This window comes from Balaenoptera ricei, chromosome 11 (genome assembly GCF_028023285.1).
Source record: "Balaenoptera ricei isolate mBalRic1 chromosome 11, mBalRic1.hap2, whole genome shotgun sequence".
NCBI classification, from domain to species: Eukaryota; Metazoa; Chordata; class Mammalia; order Artiodactyla; family Balaenopteridae; genus Balaenoptera; species Balaenoptera ricei.
Window position 1 is genome coordinate 3,974,921 of NC_082649.1, and position 21,202 is coordinate 3,996,122.

The following is a 21,202-nucleotide window of genomic DNA, read 5'->3' on the forward strand; positions in this document are numbered from 1 at the left end:
AGAGTAACCAAACATTATCTGGGTGTAAGTTCAGTGCTCAATTCACTAGCCTACGTGAATGAGTGGTTGGGAACCTCTGTTACCCAGGTCTGCTCTCTCAGAGCCCAGAAGAACGGAAGGGTCGCCTTGCCAGGGTGCACTCTGATGAACAGAGAGTATCACACAGCTGTAAATAAACCCACACTTTGCACAGGTATTTTAGTTTTCACCAGGTTTAAAGAAAAAGGTGCTACACATTTAAGATTTAGCTGAAGTCACAATCGTAATTCATGTATTCAAGGAAATCTCATCAGAGTGTAGAAACACAGGCCCGGCACCTACTCGGTTACTGCAGATGCAGTTTCCCAGTCCCAACTGTCTCTTCTACTTCTTTTTCTCTCACAGACATGTGGCTATTAAGCTAGGTATATAACCGTACTTTGAAATGCTTGGAAAATGTTTTCTCTTTGATAAACACACAACCTCTGTGAGTCACCTGGGGTGGGAACCCCCTCCTCCCCCTGCGGTTATGGAGCACGGCTAAGCAGCACTTCACAGTAAGGCTGGTTACGGTTGTTTACAATCCTCAGGGGCATGACCAACTACAGAGCTGTAATAAGTGGGGGTGATTAACTGATCGTTAGTCGAATAAATGTCTTATAGAGGGGAATCAGAAGGAATATCTCCAGAATAGCAATATGGAAAAAAAGAACAAAGATGAAAGCAAAGTCTGGTTGACTTTCTTGCTCCTATTTCTGGTGTGAAACACCCAAGGAGCCCCGTTTCCTGTCTCAGGTAGAAAGTCCTCAGTTACTTCTTTGCTGCCTAGATGGTGACAGCTGTTTGTCCGGCTTCTGTGCGTCTTTCCTGGCGCCGGCTGGCACACACACAAAGGGCCTCTCCCACTTTTCGGATCCCACTTGGGAAGCAGACGGGGAAACTAGGTTTAATGGGGGCTAGTCCAGAACTTGCTTCCAGCAGAGAAAGAACTCACAAGAGCTGCCAGGGTCCAGATGTCTTTACAGAACCATTTTATACGGAAATAATGGGAGTTTATAGAAAAGTGGGAGAATGTCTCTGCTAGTTACGGGACAGGATAGGATGCACGTAGCTGGAAAGAGAGAGGATTCTAACTTTCAGGGGAAGAGGTGGTCCGTGGCAAAGAGAGAACAAGTGTGTGTCTGGCTCCTAGTCCACAGGCCATAATTAAGGAGAATGAACGAAAGCAGCCTGACTGGCTCATACAGGGGCAACGCGATCTGCCCTTTTACTTCTTGCAATCAGAGTAATCCTTAGGAGCAGCGTGAAAGGCCAGTGAGAAATGCTGGTGCTACTAGAATCCTTCAGGGTTGCCCCATGAAGACTAAGTATCTCTGCACAGTAAGGATACAAAGGAAGGATGACCTCTGAGGAGAGGCTGGTCTACGATGATGTGGTCCTTAAATATCTGGGGAACAAAACTGGGAGATGACTTAAGAGTATCTCTATCCTTTGGTTTCTACTGACTCAGGAGCTCACATCCTTGAACTTCTGAGTTTGCCCTCAGGAATTAGGGACCTGAGGTCAGGTCTGGCCAGCTGCCCTTAGACAAGGCATCCAGCTTTCCTGCACCGTGGTTTCTCTACCCCAAGAGAACCAGAAGAAACTCTTTTCTCAGAGACTTCTTTAAAAAATGCGAAATCTTACCGTGCTTACAGTGGTGTCATTAGTGTCACGGCTGACTGAAGCGAGACCCACTTTAAGGACTGGACAGCAGGAGGTGGGGACCAGTGTTGAGAGGACGATTTCAGTTTGAGTGCTGCCCTTACGGGTGTGCGTGGCTGGCGCCTGGAAAGGTGGCTGTAGGCTTTCTCATCCACGGAAAATGATGCTGAGATCGACGTGCATCCTGGTGGACGGTCTTTGAGTCCAAGTATCAAGTGGAAAAGGGACTTGATGGGAAGGATATTGCAGTTCATGAGGGTAACGTCTCAAGATCCTCATCAGATTTCCACTTTCCTTTCATGGATCCTTTGCATGAACCATGCGAGGTTGTGGGCAGCCAACAAGATACCACGATTTTGGTGGCACAGACCCCTGGACTGAGGTGTTCGACCCCAGGGGACGAACTTCATAGATTCATTTAGTCCACAAATAATTAAGAGCCAACTCCATGCGGGGCTGGTCTAGATCTTCTGATTAACAATAATACAAGCATTTATGATGTGCCAGCATCTTTCTAAGGGCTTCACATATATTAACCTACTTTATCCTCACCATAACCCACGAAGTTGGGCTTGTTCCCACCTGCGTTTTACGTTAGGCACTGAGAGGTTGAATACCTGGTTGAAGGTCACACTGTGACCAGAGGAGTCAGGACTGGAACCCAGGCAGGCGGGCCCCACAGCCCATGCTCCTGCCTCCTGGGCAGCGGTGACCATGACAGCTGAGACCCCTGTCCTCGTGGAAGAGGAGAAAACAGACAGGGCAACAAGTGATGCTATTTTTGGTGCTGATAAGTGCCGTGAGGAACTCTGAAGCAGGGTAAGGGGGTAGGGGTAAGGGGGTAGGGGTAAGGGGGCAGGGGTAAGGGGGCAGGGGTAAGGGGGTAGGGGTAAGGGGGCAGGGGTAAGGGGGTAGGGGTAAGGGGGCAGGGGTAAGGGGGTAGGGGTAAGGGGGCAGGGGTAAGGGGGTAGGGGTAAGGGGGTAGGGGTAAGGGGGCAGGGGGCAGAGCCAAGTGTGGTCAGGGAAGCCCTCTGTGATGACGAGCAACCTCAGTGAAAGCCTGAGTGAAAAGGGGGTCCAGCTCTGCGAAGGCCTGGGGAGACTATTCCAGGCAAGGGGACAAAGGCTCCCAGAGGGTTACCGGCTGGGGGTCGGGTGCCGGGGCAGCAAGGGGTCATGGACTGGCGCGGGTGAGGGAGACAGGCCGTGGAGGGTCTCTGCCGACTTCACGAGGACTGCAGGCTCGTCGTCGGGGATGAAGCCCCTGCAGGGTTTTGAGCAGGGCTGTAACCTGCTCTGATTTTTCACCCTGGCAGCCTGTGGAGAAGAGACCACTGGGGCAGACAGGGAGGCGAGTTAGAAGCTGTCACAGTGGCCAGTGTGAAGAAAATACAGATGCTATTTTAGGCCTTTAGGCCAAGGCCAGCTTCGCAGGCTTAGAGCAAGGGGGCTTGGGGAATCGCCTGCATCTCATAAGCTAACTCGGGTCAACATGAAGCTCGGGTTCAGGAGCAATCTTGACGTGAAAGGGAAGCACCCGCTGCTCTGCTAGTTAACACAGACGCCCTGGGCCCGGAAGCGGGCCGCACGGGCTCTGCCCCCCATCAAGGAAGGTGCACCTGGCAGGCTGTCCTGGGGAGGGCCCGACCCGTGGCTCCAGAGCTTGAGTCTGTTTTGTGTGGATTCCCTGGGAATGTCTGGTGAGACCCAGTCTATCCTTTCTTTTTTTTCTTCTTTTCTAAAAGCATTTCAAACGAAGAAGTAACACAGACAATTGCATAACTAAAGAAATGGTGGCACGGATTACTTACAGGTCCCTTTTCTAAGCACTTTCTACTCTGAGGTGTTTGCCAACTTCTGCATGGGAAAGTGCCAAAGAACTGAATCTTCCTGAGTTTATGCAAAATAAGGATGCAGGCTGCTTGTTTTTCCAAGTTCCAGTGCTAAAGCATCCCATAAAATTCAACCACTGATGCATGGAAAATGCCATTGTTCTAGAGTTTTTAAAATGGCAACTCCTTTCTCTGCCACTATGAACATACATGCAAATGTGCAGACCAGCTTCTTTTTCTGACTATCCTATTATCTTTTCATGCTCTTAGTTAAAGATCATTTCCTAGGCTTGTCTGAATGTGGCCAAGTTATCCTATTGCTAGATAAACTGTAGAACTCAAGGAGAGTTGTCAGAATCTGAAATGTTATTCTAGAAGGGATTGTTCCATTATGTAGGCAACATAACAAGACTATTAATTTTGACATAAAATGAAAACTAGTTTTTAGTACTGCTTCTTTTTTGAATTGTTTAGAGTCAAGCATGAAGAAGGGTCAGAGATATAAACATATATCCTGATACACATGTCATATATCATGATATGACATAATGTCAGCCAAGCTGGCATCTCCTGACAATGCTAAAGAAGCCCTTTCCAACACACTCACAGATCTTAGGAAAACGTAAGGGGTTTCCCTCTACCCCTGAACAAATTTACTGCAAGGAAGAGAGAAAAACGAAGGGAAGCAGAAATGGAGCTTATGGTGTGACTGCTGCTGAATCAGAGAAAAAGAGTGAAAAGGATGATTTTTTAGAGGGTGAGAAAACCAATCGACAGCAGGCTGCTTTTAGCCTTTGGCTCCCTGATTAATTTTGCAGAGACAAGGACACATCACACCACCCAGTGGGCCAGCCTGCTGCAGACGCTCCCTCTACCTCACGAGAAAGAGCAAAGCCAGCACAAGCCAAGGCAGCCGCCAGCGCTTCGACAAGAGGAAGATAAAAACCCCTCGCCGGGTCCTTCTGCGGTCAGTGCCTAAGCAGCTGTGCTTCACACCGTTTGCACCTGCAGATACACCTTCCACGTGCAACAAAATTTAGGTTCGTAGCGGTGTCTTCAAGAAAAGGGCAACATTATCTTGAATTATGACTTCAAAATACTAGGAAAGGGCTTCCCTGGTGGTGCAGTGGTTAAGAATCTGCCTGCCAATGCAGGGGACGCGGGTTTGAGCCCTGGTCCAGGAAGATCCCACACACCGCGGAGCCACAACTACTGAGCTTGCGTGCCACAACTATTGAAGCCCATGAGCCTAGAGCCCATGCTCTGCAACAAAAGAAGCCACCGCAATGAGAAGCTCACGCACCACAACGAAGAGTAGCCCCTGCTCGCCGCAACTAGAGAAAGCCCGCGCACAGCAGCGAAGACCCAACGCAGCCAAAAATAAATAAATAAATTTATATACATAAAAAAAAAAACTAGGAAAAGTAGATTACATTTATACTCAGTGATACATGTCCACGTATCAATGTGTAATATATCTAACGAAGAGACAAAATTTAAAGAAAGTTTTATACTTACAGCATGAACGTCTAGTAAACTATGGGAACTCAGCTTCCCAGAAGGATGCATTCCCTGGAAATTCTGGATAGCTGGTATTTACATACTCCTTGATTCAATAATATGACAGGTCATCTTTCTTTGTGCACATGAATAAGAAGAAGAGAGTTTCGGGCTTCCCTGGTGGCGCAGTGGTTAAGAATCCGCCTGCCAATGCAGGGGACACAGGTTCGAGCCCTGGTCCGGGAAGATCCCACATGCCGCGGAGCAACTAAGCCCGTGCACCACAACTACTGAGCCTGCGCTCTACAGCCCGCGAGCCACAACTACTGAGCCCACGTGCCACAACCACTGAAGCCCAGGCGCCTAGAGCCCGTGCTCCACAACAAGAGAAGCCACTGCAGTGAGAAGCCCGCGCACCACAAGGAAGAGTAGTCCCTGCTTGTCACAACTAGAGAAAGCCTGCGCACAGCAACGAAGACCCAACACAGCCAAAAATAAAAATAAATAAAAAAGAGGAAGAGAGTTTCATGATCCCGTGGTGTGAATCACAAACACCAATCAAGGGGGACATGTCAAAGCTTAAAGCTCTTAACGAAAAACCGTACATCACTGAACTATCTTACCTGTCGACGGATTATTCCAAGGTCTCGTCTGGCTTTATTCATTAGGGCTTGAATTTGCACAGGATCCTTTACATTCTTATTTTCTCTGAAGGCATCTCTTATCCTCCTGATGGCGTAAGTTCTAAACGAATTCAGGGAAAAAAGGACAAGGTGTCAGTGTGTCTGAAACGATGCTTTTAAAAATGAATTCAAAAGTGGTTCCTTAGGAATTAGCTGTCTGCTGGGCCCCTGTGGATCATCGCCTCTGCCCTCTGCTCCTGGGACAGGCCCATCCACGACTGTCCTGGGACGACGGAGCAGACAGATTCGGGGAGATGAATCTTCTCCAAACAGTCAGGTGTGAATGGTAAAGTGCTACTGAAACACTCCTTAGATTATTGGCTCTTCACGGTTACTCACATCTGGCCTCCCTCCATTAACATGGATAACTGAACCTTCGACGTGCAGAGACAACACGACAATGGACAGGTGCCACGACGCACTGCACGTGCGTGTACCAAGACGGTGATCGAGGCCACGCTTGGGTCAGCGTTCCAGTCTCATCCCACCTTCTCTTGTGGAACACAACAGGCAAGGATCCATACTGCGATCCTGCCACCGTTGAGCGTGGCGATGACACCAAAATGCTCTTCTCCATCTCTAAAGTGCACGCACGTGCACACGCATAAACACCCCCCAGCCCCGCCCAACACACAACACATGCAGTTCAGGGCAGCGGTTTCAGCGCGAGCCTTGCACATCAGACAGGCTTGGGTTTGAATTCTTTTCCAAGTTCCTTCTGTTTGTGAGAACCTGGGCAACCTTCTTAACATAAGCCCCTGTTTCCTCATCTTACGCCTGTCAAACAGGCATAATACTGCCCACCTCTCAGGGCTGCTGGGAAGGTTAGGCTTTATAATGTGTGTCTGGAATTTGGTACGAAACCTGTACATAGAAAAACTCAAGATATAAAAGCTATTTTTTTCTTCTTCCTCTTCTTGTTACACCTTAATGCAATTAGTACCCCCTCTCCTCACGTCAGCCTGTGCTTCACCCTGCACCCTCGGGGTCACACCAGGCTGTCGTGTGGATAATTAGCTACAGTAGACGATTCAAAAGTCGGTAACCTCTGGACTCCCACACTCAGAGAGTGATGGCCTTAACCCCGACGCCTGCCCAGCCTCACCAGACAGAAACGAGGACCAAGGAGATGCAGCCCAAGTCAGACAGACCAGACGCGACTGTCTCCAGTGTTTGTATGCTCTCAGGTTGCTCTGCACTTACCTTGAAACACCAGCTAAAGAATCCACATGAAACCATTAGTTCCATTTAGAAACAGAAGAACGGAAAAAGCGGCAAAGCAATGAGGAAAGGGGAATGCAATTTCCTTGGGAGCTGGGGGATGGATACAACTGAACTGGGAAACCTTACTTTGGAGAGGACTAATTTTGTTTTAGATAAACGTTCCTAACGTAAAAGAAAATTAAACATTCAAATATCAAGTCCATCTGCATTTAAAAGCAAGAGAAAATGAAATCTTGTAACGTTAAGAACCATAAGGAGAAAAGTAGACAGTTTCGGAGCCTGCACTTTAGGATGTGAGCTGCTGCGGAGTCTCATCTTAGCCCCACGGGAACCTTCTGGAGTGTTTGCCACGGAGCTTCTGGGTGCTCGGCATCTATCTCAGGGTCACGGGGACTGGAAACGGATATACATACATAGATTTATATAGATTTTCCTCAAGTACAGCTGTTAATCTAACAAGACAGCAGGCAGCAGCTGGGCGGCTAAAGCAATCTCTGGCACCTTTCGTGCACAACATACTGGTATTTGTGTCACACAACATCTCTGTTCTCCCTCACACCCACACGCTCCTCCAAAAGTTTCTTTCTGCTGGTGATGGGAATAGAGAAGGAACAAAATAGTTGAATTCTAATATTTCGTTCCATATGCAGACTTGGTTTTACAACAGGAATTTACCTCAGGGAATCATCCAGTGTTTTAATTCTTCTTTTTGGAAAAATAAAATGGGCAATAGTAGTCATTACTAAATTCATTCTTCTAAAAGCCAGCAACTAGCCAGAATAGCTAGGAACAAAGGAGTATGTCTCGGGATGCAACGACCTAAGTTCTTCTAAAGTTTAAGGAAATTAGAAAATCGCTGAAGACACTCAACAGTTTGTATCACTTGAGCTCAAGGTCAGCGTTCTAAGTGTGCTTTTGTGTATTCTAGTCTCCCCAAATCTCCTTTATGTCTAAAGGAACGAAGCTCTTGATCTTCCAATTAAATGTGTCTGAAGCAATCAAAAGCTGTCATTCAAATTCTGGCTACACCTGTGGAATGAGTGACGGAACGGTTCCCTCCCCCCTTTCTTGCTCCTCCTCCCCCTCCACGTCTAGAACACAGGCATTTCCCTTTGCCCCAAGAGAGGACACCACACTGGTTCTGGACCATAAAGCCACTATTGCATGAACAGTTTTTAGCTATATGATTCTTATCTCAAGTGGTCGTCATTTTGTGAAGGTAATCACAAATCGGGCTGAGCCTTCTCATTTTCTAAGAAGGGGCTAACCACCAATTATTTCAATCCTGCCCCGCCTTGGTCTTTATCATTTGCGTTTTTTTCACCGCTGCCAAGGGAAACCATTTATCCTCGAACACGTTCTTGCCATCAGTCCCTAGACTGTATCAAGAGCAAGAACATTTCGAGGAAGAACGCGAGACGCCGCCATGGAGATGGCAGCCAGCTGCTGCACCGTGGCTTGCGTTAGGGCGACCCTAGCGTGAGTCAGAGGCTGTCTGAAATAAGACACAAAAAATGAACACGTAAGGGGCAACAGAAGAGCAACGGCTCCCACGAGAAAGTGGACGGCAGCCACAGAAACAGCAGGGCTTCTGCTCACACACCGCTACTCTGCCTCTACCCTCCCGAAGCTTTGCAGTTCCTTAGCGCTACTTTGTGCAGGAGATTCCCACGAGTCTTTTCTTCTCCACCCCCCTTCCCCCTCCATGCCAACAGACCTCCAGTGTACACAGGTTCTACTGGCTCTCCTTTCCCCACTGCAAGGATCAAACTCCTCTGTGAGATTCTTCCAGCCACTCCAATGTCCCTGGCGCAGAGCAATACGGCCGGCAGTAACGACGGCTCTAGAGTGCCTGAGGTCCTGCTTCGCCTCTTTCCAGACCACTGTCAGCCAAATGCAGGCCACGATAATCACCGCCGCCCAGCACCTGGAGGCTCACATTGGCTTCAGCGGGCAAGAGGTGGGATCTGGAAACCAGCTGATGTAATATCCTCACTTCTGACATCCTTCGTCACCACCCCACACGCTGGCTTCTCTGCTCATCCATCCTGTAGAAACATCTGTGCTTTCTCCCCTTCCCACAGCCCCAAGTCAAGTATCCCAGGAACAAAACGACTCAACCCTTTCTCTTGGCCTCTTTGGGGCAAACTCCTGCACCTGCTTGGAAGGACGTCCTCCATCCACCTGCCTTAACTCGGAGGTGCCCTGCTCCTGAAGACATGCTTCCCTCGCAGCCATCAGGGGGAAGCTGCTTCATCCTGCCTCCACACTCCACGGGGCTGAGAGGAGAGTACTGCTACGCCCTTGGACCCTACTGCTGCTTCCAGATCATCTGTTCACCCTACACACCCTTGAGGCCACACTACCTGATGAAACCATGTTGTGTGCCCCCGTGACACTGCTGTCTGCTCACTTCTTGAGGTCAAGTCTTAAGATTCATCAAGCCTTAATATCTAAAGGCCCCTCAGTGCATACATAGGCCACCAATTTTAGGTAACAAAAATTTTCGTAATATGTAGTAAAGTAAGATCTTTAAAGTCAACTTTTATAGTGAGACATGATAGTGTTTGCAAACTGTTACTGAGGTGTCTATCTTTGCTCTGTGGATGGAGAGTTCCGCAGCTGGCTCGTCTCTCCTCTTATCCTTTAGGTCTACTAGCTGTTTCCTCCTAGTCTTCTGTGCGGGCTTATCTGACTCTGCTACCTCTTGTATGTTGTATTCTCTAGGGCTCCATATTGGACCTCATTTTAATAACATGTCTTCCAGTAAACGCGTCTACGCCCAAGGTTTCAACTACCATATATGTATATATGCCATTGGCTACCAGAACTTTCTCTAGAAAGTTTTGGTAGAACCCCAATCCATAGAACCCAACTGCCTTTTGGACTTGCCAACAAAAGGCGCTCACTATGCCCACGACAAATTCTCCCACTGAACGCTTTCCAAACTGAAGTTATCATCTTCTTCTCCCTTTTCCCCAGTGGCCAGCATTTCATTCCTAGGTAGGAGCATCCTCAGACAGCCAAGCGTCCAAGTCAGATATCTGGGTATTCATCCTAAATTCCTTCCTTTCCCTTAACTCCTTACGTTTAGACAATCACAAAATCTTACTGTTTCAACCTACAGTCTTCTGCATTATCTTCCACTTCTCCAAACCCTCAGCTCTAATCTTGGTTCAGGCTCTCACCTCAGATTAATGCAAGAGTCTTGGGATTATGGTGTACGTATGCTGTGTATAATAAAATGCATAGTAACAGCTTTAGAGGAAAAGCTCAAGGACCATTTGAAGGTCATAAGTACTCTGGGTAAGGAACAGAGCAGAAAGCTTCCTTCTTATGAACGTTTAAGTTCCCACTGGAATGGTAGCCCCACGCAGTATGGACTTTTATCTTCCTTGTGCCTGGCTCAGAGGGTGCTTAATAAATATTTACTAAATATACAAACTTATCCAAATATCATATCAAAGAGACCTTCAAGAAAAATACTAATAATCACAACAAAGAGTAAGAAACTGATAAAGAAATAGAATGAAAAGGGTTGTAGCACAAAGATTGAACTAACCTCTGAAAGGGAATGATTACAAAATTCACCATGAGAATCCAATGAAGAAGTCTAGGAGGCCTATCCTGTAAGCACTGTGGGAGGTGGAGATCAACAAGGTTACTGGCCTCAGGGGCGGCTGGAGGATGAAATCCACACCCAAATCATGAAAGAGGAAATAAGAGCCAGGCAAAGGGAACTCAGAGGGGCTGAGGAGACTCTCTGGGGCAATGGAACAGTTCTTGACTGTATATTGGTCAAAAGGTTGAGCCTCACACTTAAAGTGGATGCTTTATTGTATGTAAATTATTCAATAGGTTGACTTTTAAAGAAAATTGAAAGATAAATAGTATAGGAGCTACATTACATTTGCCCTCTTTTAAGAAAAGCAAAAAAAGGAAAAAAAAAACCCCACCAAACAAAGACTGCAATGTTAGAGGATAATTATGTACACAGCTGATGGAAGTAAAAGTTAACAGTTATTACAGAAGCCAGAAGAGAGGACAAACTAGGAAATCAAGTCTAAAACACAGAAAGATAAGTTGATGAGAAATATGTAAGAAAAAAATAACCTTCAGAAGAGGGCAAAGGTGTATAACCTATGAATAATAAGTGTGAACAAAGTGGACTGTAGGTAATTAAAGTTCTAATGGAGAAAATGTTTCAGAAGTGATTATAAAAAATTGAGACGGTTCATTGAGATTTAACAACCAGATGACAATGCCAAGATATTTACTTTTAAAACCTTGAACTCCAAGGTCAGAGGAAAAATATTTTAAGAAAGGATAAAAAAAGAACTTTAAGCAGGTAATACTGAATGCAGTAGAGATAAGTATAACCTCAGATTTCTATTTTCAAAATCCACAAAGAAAAGGGCTGCTTTCTAGTCATTTGCAGTGCTGTTTTGAGGGTCCAAAGGGATAACAAATAATACCTATGATTTCTGGCACAGGTACCATGCACAGGGTACTGTGCTCAGAACTGGATATACATTATCTGATTTAATCCGCACAAACTACAACTCAGAGATTGGGAAAAAAAAAAAAAAGGCCAAGATCAAATGTCCAGTAAGTGGCAGAGCTAGATTCTGAACCCAGCTGAACACAGTCTGGGATTTTCAACTCCAAGCTGTGTCTCCTCCAGGGGCCAATAAACCCCTACTATCCAACCTCTGACAAGTACTTGGGATAAGCCAAGTTCTTATTCATTTGCAAAGCCATTAAAAAAAAATTGTCTCTGGCATCACAAAGCTTAAAAAGATCATCTTATCTCCCAACACTGCTCCAAGTACTGCTACAAATAGTTCAAGTGCCAAGCATGTGTTAGGAAAAGCGGCTGAGAGCATTATGAGGGAAAGAGCTAGTGACATAAGCAGTAAGTGTAAGTGAAATAACTGAGTTGAATTATTTTTAAGAAGGAGGACAGTGGCCAATGAGAAGGGTGTGGGTGCGGAGGTGAAGTTACTATTAGGAAACCCACTCTGGAGACCAAAGGCTCTCAGTTTTGGGAGCAGCTGTAAAGAAAACCCACTATATACTTCCCTGTTTACAATTCCCTAACGGTTTTCTATTATCTTCAGGATAAGGGTCAAGTGCATTAGCATGGACGGTATATTCCTGTTCATCAATCCCACCCCATCCAGCACCACTTCCAGAATGAACCACTGACTGTAGCTTTACGGGAAGACTTGGAGTTTTCTCAGTTCTTCCTGAAGGAAGGCCTGCTATTTCTCCACATGTGGTATGTCCTCCTCCAGCTTGATCTCTTGGCTAACTCCTACTCGTCCTTAAAGACCTGACCCAGTTAGAAACAAATATGACAAAAGATTAATATCCTTAGCATATAAATAGCGCATATAAATCGAACAGAAGGACAGAAGGACCACAGTAAATAAATGAGTGAGCAGCATGGACCAGTAATTCACGAGAGAGCCCAAAGAGTGACTAAATTTAGAGAGATAGGTGATATAAATATATGAATGTTCAGCCTTGGTCATAATCAAAGAAATGTATATTTAAACAAGGTATAATTTTCTGTCTGTCAAATTAGCAGAATTTTTTTTTAAAGTAAAGGGAGTGGGACTTCCCTCGTGGCGCAGTGGTTAAGAATCCGCCTGCCAATGCAGGGGACACGGGTTTGAGCCCTGGTCCGGGAAGATCCCACACACCGCGGAGCCACAACTGCTGAGCCCGCGTGCCACAACTGTTGAAGCCTGTGAGCCTAGAGCCCGTGATCTGCAACAAGAGGAGCCACTGCAATGAGAAGCCCGCGCACCACAACCAAGAGTAGCCTCTGCTCACCTCAACTAGAGAAAGCCCACGTGCAGCAACGAACACCCAACGCAGCCAAAAATAAATAAATAAATTTATATATAAAAAAAAAAAACCTAGGAAAAGTAGATTACAGTTATACTCTGTGACACATGTCCACGTATCAATGTGTAATATATCTAACCAAGAGACAAAATTTAAAGAAAGTTTCCTATACTTACAGCATCAACGTCTAGTAAACTATGGGAACTCAGCTTCCCAGAAGGATGCATTCCCTGGAAATTCTGGATAGCTGATATTTACGTACTCCTTGATTCAATAATATGACAGGTCATTTTTCTTTGTGCACATGAATAAGAGGAAGAGAGTTTCGGGCTTCCCTGGTGGCGCAGTGGTTAAGAATCCGCCTGCCAGTGCAGGAGACACGGGTTCGAGCCCTGGTCCAGGAAGACCCCATATGCCACAGAGCAACTAAGCCCATGCACCACAACTACTGAGCCTGTGCTCTAGAGCCCGCAAGCTACAACTACTGAGACCGAGTGCCACAACCACTGAAGCCCAGGTGCCTAGAACCCGTGCTCCACAACAAGAGAAGCCACAACGATGAGAAGCCCGTGCCCTGCAATGAAGAGTAGCCCCCGCTCGCCGCAACTAGAGAAAAGCCTGCGCACAGCAACGAAGACCCAACGCAGCCAAAAATAAATAAATAATAAAGTAAAAAAAAACCTAAAGGGCATGTACAGCCTGATGGTGGGATATGAACTATATCTCCTGTGGGGAAAACAGTATCATACCTCATAATGTATAATGATGTTCATAATCTTTTATCCACTAATTCTATTCTTAGTGATCCTACAGAAACAATCTGAAATATGTACAAAGATGTATACAGAAAGATATGCATTACAGAACTGTTTATAAGCATTAAAAACAGAAACAACCTTAAATGTTCATAAATGATGACATTATGCAGCTTTTAAAAGAGATGCTTCAAAAACCTTAAAGCCGCAGATACTGAAGTCGGAGGTATAAAAAGGTGTAAGGAGAATTATCAGTCTCCCTCCCGCTCCTGACCGTCTGTTCTCTCTAGATGCAATCACAGTTGGCAGGTTCCTGTGTAGCCTCCCAGAGATACTGGGTTCGTATTATACCCTCTATGTGTATACTTCTCTTCGTAAGTAGTGGAGTTCTAAACATACAGCGCACCTCTAATTCCTGAATAAAAATGTGTCTGAGCAATCATTTCCTGTCAGTACAAATGAGCTGACCCATAAAGGGCTGTGCAGGGTTCCACCATATGCGTGAATTACAGTCCATTTAGTGGGCCCCTTATTAATGGGTATTTAGGTTGTTTCTGATCTTGCTATTACTATAGCATCACATGCATGTGTGTCTGGGAACAGTTCGTAGAAATGGAACCGGTAGGGCAAAGGATATGTATATGGTAGATTTGCTATCATCAACGTTCTGTCTGCAGAGGGACCGGTCCAAGCTTCCACCAGCAACATGTAAGTTGCTTGTTTTCAGCACCATTGCCAACATGTGTCATCAAACTTTCTGATCTTTGCTAACCTAACAGATGAAAAACGGTCTCTCATTTCATTTTTAATTACATTTTTCTTGTTATGAGTGCTGCTGACCACCTTTTCACAAGTTTAAAGCCCTCTGTGTCTGTTAATAACCTTTGCCTTTTCTTAATTGAGTGATTTGTCTTTTTGATTGATTTGTAAGACCTATTTAGGAAGGTGTTAAGGAAACTATCCCTTTGGGATGAGTTGCAATGTTCTCCTTGGACTGTCATCTGACTTTTTTTTTTTCTTTTAATTTATTTATTTCTATTTATGGCTGTGTTGGGTCTTCGTTTCTGTGCGAGGGCTTTCTCTAGTTGTGGCAAGTGGGGGCCACTCTTCATCGCGGTGCGTGGGCCTCTCACTATCGCGGCCTCTCTTGTTGCGGAGCACAGGCTCCAGACGCGCAGGCTCAGTAATTGTGGCTCACGGGCCCAGCTGCTCCGCGGCATATGGGATCTTCCCAGACCAGGGCTCGAACCCGTGTCCCCTGCATTGGCAGGCAGATTCTCAACCACTGCGCCACCAGGGAAGCCCTGTCATCTGACTTTGTGTGTGCTTTGTCACATAAAGACGTTCAGTTCTTACACAGTAAAGTGTATCACTTTTCATGTTATGACTTCTGGTTATATATATGTACAAAAGTCTTCTCTACTGTGAGATCACAAAAAATATTCACCCATGTATTCTTGAGAACTTTTATAATTTATCTTTTTATGTTTAACTCTTTGATCTTTCTGGAATTAATTTTAGTGGAAGGTGTTGAATATGGAATCTAACTTTACCTTCTAATGTTAAGTTTTCTGAAATGAAGGATATAACTTTACATTCGGGATGATCTCAATTATGTAAAATATAGGTACAGAAAAACTACAAGGAAACAGCATGTTAACAATAATTACTTTTGATTATTGGAATTTATGCTTTCTAAATTATTACAATAATCATTACTTATGAATTATTTTAAAGTGCCTAATGACATAATAAAATCAGTAATTTACCATAATAAAGAAAAATTGGCAATAGTGAAGGTTCAATCTGTGGGAGAAGAGATTAGGGAAGGAAATATACTTAAATACGTATAGCCAGAAGAGATGTACAATGGGGGATTAAATTAAAGCAGTGCCATGGGGAAAAGAGGAAGTATTCAGTAGATAAAAACAAGAGATTCTACAAGTTTATTTTGAGGTTAACAATGGGACAACAAGGTAGATATGTCCACCAGGCTACCAGAAACATGGTTTTGGATCTCTGGTGAGAAGGTCCAAGCTGGCAATAAACCTGAAAATCGCTGATAAGGAAGAAGGAGGCAAAATCGTGGGGGCAGATGAGTTTGCTCGGAGGAAGGCAGGAGAATGGGAAGAGAAGCTAGCCTGGGACAGAGCCCTGAAGAAACAGTGCCAGTAATTAAGAGCAGGCAGAGTGCAGGAGGAAAGACCCAAGACAAGGAGGCACACTTCACAAGCAGAGAGCACGCAGGAGCGTCCCGAGTCCTAGAGAGGAGACGACAAAGGCTGGAAGAGGCCTCGCTGCACCCAGCAGCGGGGGCAGCACCGGTAACTTCAGCAAGAACACCACCAGCTATACTCAGGGACTACAGTGCAGTACATGTATGAAGAAAAACCCTGAATTCTTGAAAATGCACTCATAAACAGCAACTGGGTGTAGGAAGAAGTTCATTACATACTAAGAAAGTATTTTTAAAATAATAAAAAAGATAATGCATAAAATCTTTGGAATGTAGTCAAAGCCATACTTAGATGAAAGTATGTAGTCAAAGCCATACTTAAAGCTAATGGCTTACATAGTAATATGTAATTACTAATGGCTTTATTAGTAATAAAATAAAAGCAGAGTTTAATAAATTAGAAATATTTCCTAACATTTTAGAATGGCTATAGTATCCCATAAGAAAATAGTAAACAGGTATTTTAAAAATGGGTCAAACAAACTAAAAATGAAATAAAAAAATCAGCGGAATTAGCTAAGACAACTGAGTTTATTCTTTTTTTTTAACATCTTTACTGGAGTATAACTGCTTTACAATGGTGTGTTAGTTTCTGCTTTATAACAAAGTGAATCAGCTATATGTATACATATATCCCCATATCTCCTCCCACCCTCCCCATCCCACCCCTCTAGGTGGTCACAGAGCACAGGCTGATTTCCCTGTGCTATGCGGCTGCTTCCCACTAGCTATCTATTTTACATTTGGTAGCATATATATGTATGTGCCACTCTGTCACTTCGTCCCAGCTTACCCTTCCCCCTCCCCGTGTCCTCAAGTCCATTCTCTACGTCTGCATCTTTATTCTTGTCCTGTCCCTAGTTTCTTCAGAACCTTTTTTTTTTTTTTTTGGGTTCCATATATATGTGTTAGCATACGGTATTTGTTTTTCTCTTTCTGACTTACTTCACTCTGTATGAGACTCCAGGTCCATCCACCTCACTACAAATAACTCAATTTCATTTCTTTTTATGGCTGAGTAATATTCCATTGTATATATGTGCCACATCTTCTTTATCCATTCATCTGTCGATGGACACTTAGGTTGCTTCCATGTCCTGGCTATTGTAAATAGAGCTGCAATGAACATTTTGGTACATGGCTCTTTTTGAACTATGGTTTTCTCAGGGTGTATGCCCAGTAGTGGGATCGCTGGGTCGTATGGTAGTTCTATTTTTAGCTTTTCAAGGAACCTCCATACTGTTCTCCATAGTGGCTGTATCAATTTACATTCCCACTAACAGTGCAAGAGGGTTCCCTTTTCTCCACACCCTCTCCAGCATCTACTGTTTGTAGATTTTTTGATGATGGCCATTCTGACCAGTGTGAGGTGATACCTCATTGTAGTTTTGATTTGCATTTCTCTAATGATTAATGATGTTGAGCATTCTTTCATGTGTCTGTTGGCCATCTGTATATCTTCTTTGGAGAAATGTCTATTTAGGCCTTCTGCCCATTTTTGGATTGGGTTGTTTGTTTTTTTGATATTAAGTTGCATGAGCTGCTTGTAAATTTTGGAGGTTAATCCTTTGTCAGTTGCTTCATTTGCAAATATTTTCTCCCATTCTGAGGGTTGTGTTTTTGTCTTGTTTATGGTTTCCTTTGCTGTGCAAAAGCTTTTAAGTTTCATTAGGTCCCATTTGTTTGTTTTTGTTTCCATTACTCTAGGAGGTGGGTCAAAAAGGATCTTGCTGTGATTTATGTCACAGACTGTTCTGCCTATGTTTTCCTCTAAGAGCTTTATAGTGTCTGGCCTTACATTTAGGTCTTTAATCCATTCTGGGTTTATTTTTGTGTATGGTGTTAGGGAGTGTTCTAATTTCATTCTTTTACATGTAGCTGTCCAGTTTTCCCAGCACCACTTTGAAGAGGCTGTCTTTTCTCCATTGTATATTCTTGTCTCCTTTATCAAAAATAAGGTGACCATATGTGCGTGGGTTTATCTCCGGGCTTTCTATCCTGTTCCATTGATCTATATTTCTGTGTTTGTGCCAGTACGAGTTTACTCTTTTATGTTATGGCTTCTGGAGTACACATCAGAAAACAAAATTATTAAAAAAGAGTGAGGAGGATTGGAAGTTTGAGAAGAGGGGTTTAAAACAATTATTTCAGAAACAGAGAGCCTGAGCAGACTTCCGGAACTCGCTATGCAATGAGAAGAGCCAGCTGAGGGTGGTAACACCCAGTGCGGTGGGTACCAGTTTGCCAAACTCGGTGATTTTTGTCCAGCTGAGTTCAGCTGCCCAGGTGTAGTTATGGAATAGACAGATGTGTGTGTAAGGAATTATGGTAAATTAATGGGTCTCTATGTATTAAAATAATAAATATGAAAATTATGTACATATTAACAAAAAGTATATTCAAAACACTATGACCTAAAAACCATTTTTATATAACTGCAGATTTTAGGTACAGTTCTATGGGGATTTTTAAAAAGGTAACAGTCTCTTTAAAAAATAAAAAACAATAAATAATGGAAAGAAAGAACAAAAAGTACCACCGTCCTGTAGCAGATGCTCTCCTCAGGCCCTAGAGGAAAAGTTTAGGAGTATTTCTGTTCAGGCTTCCTTTTTGGTGCATAAAAACATTTAAGATCTTTACCCTACAATTCATCAAAATTAAACTTCTAATTACCACTTGGATCTATCCTCATTGCCACTGACATTTTGCTGCAAACAAGATTTTTCAAAATGTAAACCAATTTATCAAAGTAAAGGCCACCTATAAAACACTGTCTAGCTTTGTGGCAGCGAGGCCTACAGATCGAGCGGCGGCGGGGTCCTGGCTTCCCCGTTTCTTGGTTTTAGACACGGCTGTGTAGACAGCACAGGTACCCTGCAAGCTGGACTCGAAGAGCTCAGACCCACAGTCCCCTCCTCACATGTTCCTGGACCAAAAGAGAAACATGTCCTTCATTTGTGGAGTCCTTCAAACTACTCCTGTGAGGGAAAAACCAAAGGTAATGTGCTCAAGTATTAACTGTCCTCACATATACATATCCTCTTCTTATGGATCTGGCCATATTTCTTTTAAAAGTATCACCATGACATAAAAGCGCCATGTGCAGGGATGGGATTTTCTGGCTTCTTCCCTCGCGACCCCCTCATCTACCAGAGATGAGCTTGACCTGGTACCAAAAAAGCAAACCCAAGCTTTCATCATGTAATAAGCGTTAAAAGTTAGACTACAGAATACAGTTTTAAAAATTTTATTTTAAAATTACAGTGTGAACCATGCCAATGTAAGACAGGACCTTTAAATGATTTAAATTTGAGGAGAATAACTATGTATGGTAGAATATTCAATGAATTTTGGATTTTCCACTTTATGGGGGAAAATAAAGCACGAACGATAAAAATTCCTCTTGGTCGTTAAACTCAAATGTCTTCATTAAAATTTCCTATCAGCACTGCTAAAAAGAAGCCAAATAAAATGCGTTTTTGTTTATTTTATCCTTTCCTCCTGCCATTAGTCACCAGCAAGAATAAGTGAGCAATGTATGTTTCCTAGATATAAGGAGGTCTCATGGATAAGATCAACAATGACAGGCAGACAATGGGTGATGTGGCAGATTTGGGGAGCCCTCCAACTGCCTAGAAGTGCTTTCAAGAGCCTAAAGCAGGAGAGAGTCAGATCTGACATGTGGACCCGCATTTCCCACCATGCACTGTGTGAAAATACCAGTATTCCCTCAGGAAGAGCCACAAAGAATATTTACACATTAAATCAGTGAAGATACCTGGAAATGTGAGAAAGCAAAGTTAGGCACCTGGATTCCTTCACAGGGCTTCTCCCCCTCCAGTAACACCCATTACGTTTTGGGAAATGCTGATCTGGACAAAACTTCTACCCAGGCAGCCCCTTCAAGGTTCAGAGGCTGGAGGCTGAAAGGGCAGGTCCCAGCGCGTGTGCCAACAATTCCCACAGGCAAGTCATGCTCATTCATTAAAGGCTACTTACAGACCCTCCTCTCACAGCAGCTAACAGATCCAGGGCACCTGCCGCAAACCAGGCACAGCTGCACCTGTATCTCCTCTAACCCTCTAGCAACACAGCCTAATAAGTGCATCAGCTGATCTTAGATGTGTGAGGTCCATGAGTCACAGCAGAGATGGTCAATATATTCCCCGCCCCTTCTTCCAAAAGGTCCCCACCATACAGATCCCACAGCCAAGTCCAAAGTCAAATCATGATAATGAAGGGGAGAACATTCCACGCCCTAATATGCCACTTTGGCATTTGGTTATTTTGAGCTGAAGGCCAACTGAGAGACAGCAGATGCAGGAAGGGCTCTCTGCCCTTCTCTTTTCTGCCAAAAGCAGGGCATAAATTTCCCATGAGAAAGGTGTCCTCCTGGTACCAGGAAGAAGAGAACATTCTTACCACCAGATACGGGGAGTTTATGCTGAGATGAGTCTGCACAAACCGCACTAAAATAACCCTTGTCTTCTGTTAGTTTCCCCCATATATTTCCTACTCAATTGCCAACAATATCCTGTCCTTAGCTGCCCAAATCCCTTGGCTTTGTCTAGTCACTGCTCCACAATTTACAGTCCTTTGTAAAAATGGTATACAAGCCCCCAAGTCTAACTGCTTTTTTGGGGTTGTCACTTTTCTATGAAGGTCCTTCCATGCTATGCAAAAATACAAACATGAAATAAAATTCGTACATGGTCTCTCCTGTTAGTCTTCTGACAGTTTAATTCACAGGCTCCGTGCACAGAGCATAAGAGAGTTGAGTAAGTTTTTCCTCCCCTACAGTGGTCTTAGCCTCAGTGCTCAGGACTGTGGGCAGCTCTGGCTTTGAGAAGATGCTGATCTGTGGATGTGGAACCTGGTCTTACCTGAGTGTCCTGTGTCAGGCTGGTATTCCATAGCCCTTTCCTCAGCCTGTCCCTTCACTCCACTGTAACTAACCATCTTACTCTGCATAAAGAAGAGTGGTCAAAATTTTGACTCTAATTTCAAGCCATATTTCTTAAAAGAGCCTGTACCATATACTTTCTATCATGATGTTAAAAAAAAAAAACAAACGGGCTTCTTTGGTGGCGCAGTGGTTGAGAATCTGCCTGCTAATGCAGGGGACACGGGTTCGAGCCCTGGTCTGGGAAGATCCCACATGCCGCGGAGCAACTGGGCCCGTGAGCCACAATTACTGAGCCTGTGCTCCTCAACGGGAGAGGCCGCGATAGTGAGAGGCCCGCGCACCGTGATGAAGAGTGGCCCCCGCTTGCTGCAAGTAGAGAAAGCCCTCGCACAGAAACGAAGACCCAACACAGCCAAAAATAAATAAATAAATAAATAATAATTAAAAAAAAAAAAAACCAAACAAAATAAAAACTCTCATTATTTAAGAGGACTAAATTTAGGCTGCTTTATATTTGAAATATTAAT

General features: G+C 44.3%; 1 protein-coding gene across 1 annotated transcript in view; it reads right to left on the minus strand.

Moving 5' to 3' along the window:
• The window catches only part of LYRM4 (LYR motif containing 4), a 122,123-nt gene that overhangs the window by 83,739 nt on the left and 17,182 nt on the right, over window positions 1-21,202 (minus strand). The window contains exon 2 of the mRNA XM_059937854.1: window positions 5,639-5,759. Coding sequence (XP_059793837.1) covers window positions 5,639-5,759 — 121 coding nt within the window. The remainder of the gene's footprint in view (window positions 1-5,638; window positions 5,760-21,202) is intronic.